The 5,323-nt window shown below is 36.5% G+C and overlaps 1 protein-coding gene across 2 annotated transcripts; it reads right to left on the bottom strand.

Annotated features, from left to right (window-relative positions):
- Nucleotides 1-725: 725 nt before the first annotated feature.
- On the bottom strand, nt 726-5,317 carry LOC108743939. 2 transcript variants are annotated; one of them, XM_018479540.2, is made up of 4 exons: nt 4,310-5,317; nt 3,944-4,108; nt 2,475-3,482; nt 726-1,197 (listed from the first exon to the last, which is right to left on the bottom strand). In XM_018479540.2, exons 2-4 carry the CDS (start codon nt 4,091-4,093, stop codon nt 985-987), a joined length of 1,371 nt encoding a protein of 456 aa, XP_018335042.1. In that variant the 5' UTR covers nt 4,094-4,108; nt 4,310-5,317; the 3' UTR covers nt 726-984. The 2 variants fall into 2 exon arrangements, with proteins under 2 accessions (XP_018335042.1, XP_018335041.1); XM_018479539.2 differs by having other exon boundaries at nt 727-1,197; nt 3,944-5,316.
- Nucleotides 5,318-5,323: the final 6 nt, after the last annotated feature.

Raw genomic sequence — 5,323 nt, 5'->3', positions numbered from 1 at the left:
GGTATTGATAAGGTGTTGATTAGCGAAAGTGACGTGCTAGCAACCAGCAGGATCGCCGGCGCCTGCACTGAATCCGCAAGGACGGGAAAAATTGTAACGTTGAAATGGTAAATGAAGAAATTAGACATAAGACGTTACATTATAAAAACAAAAAAAAAACACGAAAAGCATTTAACACAAATAGTTATAATAAAATCGTTTCGAATTAATTGGGCTTTTGTTTTCTGGGATATCACTTTTTCTAGTTGAGGAACGAAATATAAAAAAATGTGCGTGTATGTGTGGCATAATGAAAACCAAATAAAATAGAACCGAAAGGAATTGAGGAAGTTTGACCTCGATTCAATAAAGTCAGCTGCTTGTTGAGTTACATTCCGCACTTGTAGAATGGCACGAAGGGTACGGCTTCAACTAGGAATGCATCACTTTCGCAGCGAATCATGACACTAAAAAGGGTTATCACAAGAAAACAAACTCCTCGTCGATTAAATAGAACATATGTTTATAGCATACAACATATTAAAACAATATTCCGCCAGTCGTCGAGCTGTAAATGCAAATGTTCCTCCTCTTCATCTGTAAAATTTTCACGTTTCCTGACCAAAAACTTCAACAAAAGATGTGGGAGTACCTACTAATCATGAAAAAAAAACAAACCTCGTGGAAATGCAGACAAAACCCCTCAATGCTCCTCTCGAACTTTGTTGTCTTTTTTGCTACTTTCAACAATGTGTTGGCTTGAAAACGAACTGTTACGAACTACGCCAGTAAACAAAACATCATGTTGTACTACATTTCCGCTCATTTTTTCCCTGCCATTTAAACAGGTCAACATCAAACACGATGGTACATATTAAATATGTTCGAGAAGGCGAAGGAACTGTGCCAAAGTATTACGTAAAAATGCGACAAAGAAAGAAACAGTTATTGGATCAAGAAGAGGTTACCAAATAATAACGATGAAAGTATGAAGTAGATGTGTACCTAATGGTAATTATAAACAATATTACATAAAAAATAGATGTGGCATATATTTATTATACACATGGCGTGGCATACCTTAGACAACTTATTAAATCTTTGGCTTCCGGAACGCCTGAGAGTTCCACCTTTTATGTTTACTTCGTCCAGTACAAACTCTTGACCATCGTGACCTGACCGGCGACTCAGTTCACTCAGCTCAGCCACCGGCTGAACCTAAAACGACAAAAAAAAAACAAACAAAGATATTATAACTACCACGTACCTAGCTAAAGTATAGAAAACTCCAAAATTTTCTCGTCTATTCATACCGCATAATTGTTTATCCTTGCAATGTACTACAAATGGGCAGACATTCGCCATTTTATGAATACATAAAAAGTGCAATTGTTCCCGTAAGCAAATTTTACCTTGCAATTAGAACATGATAATTCGCGTAATTGGCGCCAACGTTAAATAAAATGTTACATACGTTACACTTATTACTTTCACTACTGTACATACGCATGTGTAGTACATTGCAATTTTAATTTTAATAGCTACCAATAATAATTATTACTAATTGATTTAAAAGCAAGACATTTATCGTAATAAAATGCTGCTACTTCTCTGTTTTTAAGAATACATTTAGGTCGGACAGTATGCTATTTAATATTTTGTACCATCATCCAAGTACGAATCAAAATCTAATGTCAATGAACTGTAATAAATGTCATTAATTAGAATGCATGTTCATGCATAAAACAATGTGTGAAACAACGAGTTTTACGCGACTGGGGTAACAAAGCAGTTACGAACCTAATTTAAAATTAGCCTTTTCCGCTAGTCCAAAGTAAAATGTATAAAAATTAAACAGATGTGCACAGTGAATTAAAACGAAGGTCTGACAAATAATAGTGGACTGAAAGATTATACTAGTATTATTATTATTGCGAAGAAAGCAGCAACATTTGTTTGGCATTTTCTCTTTAGAAAATTGTATAACAGCAAACCAATTAACTTTATTTATTAGGAGAGTCTCGTGATCATTACATAAATTGGCTACCCAAAAATTTCTATGTAGGTACACTAATACACGCTGCGCACGAATTTGAAATGGGGTAGAAAAATACTGTCCAATTTTTAGAGACGGATAGAGGACCTCCAATCGTTTTCGTTGAGCTAGAGGAGCAACAAAATTGATAAAAGTAGCTCCTTTTTGCGACAAATTATAGCCCTTACATTTTTTTTTTTCAATTTCGATATACGCTTGTGTAGTATCAGCACGATATCAGGCTTTCCAGTAATCGGCTTGAGCGATTCATTTCTGGATTTGGTAATAAATTAACGACGAATCATAGTGCACTTTAAAAATACTGCTATTATAACTCAATATCAACATCCGTACTCGCACACGGCATAAACAGTATCATTGATACTTGATAATAATAGTGTAATAAAAACATTATAAATAAGTCACGAGACCAATAAAAATGAGTATCCCAGTATCTCACCTTGACTGTGACGAAATCCTTGGATCTTTTGATCATGTCGATAATTTCCTCGCGACTTTTGTCTTCGACATGGATCCCGTTAACTTCAAGAAGTTTATCGCCCGGCAAAAGACCGGTCTCGTTGTTGTGCTGCACTATGGTGCCAGGTTCGGCAAACACGACCGCACGCATTATCACTTCACCACTACAACTATTACCGACAACGTTTCGTTCCAAGATCATCGCACGTCTTAATGAAAAACCGAAATCGTTTCGTGGAGCTTTTTGGCGCTGTATCGTAAGGACACGCGGATTTGGTAACTTTAACGGTACAATGGGAGGCAGCGGAAGATTGACGTCCTCCAGGTTACCACTACGAGTCCACCTGTGGAAACCCTGACTTTCGCCTATAGGACTTAGTGAAAATGGAGGTGTAGCGAAAGAGGAATTGGTAGTGTCTGTCAAGGAATCGGCGCTGGGCGACGTGGACACCACCGTCAAAAGGTTTGTCATAGGGGTAGGGGTAGGGGCAGTGGCTGAAATCGTTGTGTCGTTGTTTCGGCACAAATATCTACTACTACTACTACCGTTGTATGTCTCAACTCCATTTGTTATATTTTCGTAGCTTATTACTTCATTTTGTAACGTGTTTTTTACCAATGTACTGTGTTGGTTAACAACGTTAGTGCCGTTTGTGGAGGAAGAGTCGTGGGTCACGCTAACACGAGGTCCCTTCAAGATACCCCGTTTTGGAGGCTTCGGTGGTACCGGGGGTAAAACTTTACGATGCTGTTGCTGTTGTTGGTGGTGGTGGTAGCTTGTGTTAGGATTATTTAGCGAGTTTAGGCTCGTTTCCGAACTATCCGAGAAGGTATAGGCACCGCCGTGAACGGATGGCGTTGTGGCCGGACCGTAAGAATCGTCCCTTTCTAAACACGCCAGAAAATCTGCCGTGTAATCGGCAGTGATGCCCAACGGTAGTTTGTCTTTGTCTTTTCGACGGCCTCTTATTTTAAGGGACCTCCTTACCTGAAAATTTCAGTGTGATCTATTGTACGACAAAAAAAAAAGAAAAAAGAGAAATAACCCCAACACAATCAGCAGAAAAGCAGTAGCTAACCTACGTGCGTTTGTTGTTAAGTACTGTTTAGTTACCACTTCGTATAGAAATTTTTTCATAACGAAAAGCTCCATATTTCCTACTTCATCCTTTCAACAGGCGTTCCTATTTTACCAAAAGAACAAGCAGGCACATTTCACCTTCTCACGTATCGCTCACTAATTCACACAAATCCTAACGTTATGAAAGATAAAAGAACAAATGCGAGTTTAAAATGAAAAAAAAAGGCAAATGAATGCTAACAAGATTACAATTAACTGCAACCCTTGAAATAAAAAGCGTAATCAATAGAGAGAAGGACCCTATTAAAATAGAAAAACGTTTTATTGAGTTATACGGGGTCTTAAAAAAAATAATAAATGAGACGTACCTCGTCGAGTCTTAGCATTTCGTCTGCAGACATGCTAGATCTGTCTTTCTTTTGCTTCTCCTTGCGCTCTTTTTTATCCCTTTTACGCCTATCTTTGTCCTCTTTATCTAACATTGACCCAGTACCCGCCTTTTTGATGAAATTAAACATACTGTTCCGCTGTTTCTGAAACGAAACTGTACTGTTACATATGTATTATGTACATATTCCAGCCCAGAATTACATCGTTTCGCCTTGTCATTACTTTGGAATAATGGCAAATGTTTATTTTCACTAACAAAAGAAAAACCGTATTGTATTCATCTAGCTAATATTAATAACAATAAGTTTGAAAACATTGCCCATTATTCCAAAAGCTTAACATACCTAAAAACCCAATGGTAATAAGGGAGATTTTAAGAAAGTGGTGATAATAATTAACTGCAAGTTTGTCACTAACGACACTCGATGACGTACAATTGTATTGTTTTGCATAAATAAGGCCGGTACGATTAACGAAGCGCGGTTTTATTTTATTTTGCTTGTTTTTCGAACTTCATCACAAAATACTTATCAACTGGGCCAAATGACGTGATTCTGGACTCGCCCCTACACCTCGTACATAAAAATTAAATTGAGAAATTTCCCGTTGCTTTTGCAACAAACTGTACAAAGAAATATTCGTTATAATTGCTCGAGTTGTTGCTATCTTTATTATTGAACCATATCAGAGAAGAAAGCAATTAGATCGAGTTAACAGAAACCGAAATTTGTCATTAAACGTCTTTAAGACTTTCTAACCATTAATACAGTGAAATAGTTAACATGCCGATTAGCCAATGAATATTATAGCAAGTGAAAATTGAAAGAGATCTTTTGCTTCACGGAGAAATTGATGACGATAGGCAAAAAGGTACGTACTCCATTTCGTTCGGAAATAATTACAAAATAATGTTGTTCTAAGTGCCTGTTACAGATACCACTGACAATTGTAATAACAAAACAATTAGCTTATGTATGTGTGTTACGGGTAAGTACATTGCACATGTAAAACCATACCAATACTACGTACAATCGCTGTGAAATGTATAGAGGTCAAATAACGGCTTATATTTCCTTCAACTGTTTTAAAAGAATTTGCGAGCTGTAAAACCTTAGATAGTAAAGAGCTCAACAAATGCATCCGCTAATGCAACAAACTCCAAAATTATAGACAATATAAATATCAATTTTCAATTCGTCGAAACAATTGCCGAAAACGATTTCGATTATTTTTGGTTGTTTCAAATACATAAGCAAGTATCCAATTTTGCTTTTAGCATAGTGAATTAATATTTTAACGTAAATTACTTTTGATAGCTGCATTATTATCTTCTAAAAACATTAATCTTTAGTCATTTA

The sequence above is a fragment of the Agrilus planipennis genome, unplaced genomic scaffold (genome assembly GCF_000699045.2).
Source record: "Agrilus planipennis isolate EAB-ADULT unplaced genomic scaffold, Apla_2.0 scaffold1728, whole genome shotgun sequence".
Lineage (NCBI taxonomy): Eukaryota > Metazoa > Arthropoda > Insecta > Coleoptera > Buprestidae > Agrilus > Agrilus planipennis.
The sequence above is the reverse complement of the archived record's forward strand: the minus strand, read 5'-3'. Positions and strand labels throughout refer to the sequence as shown.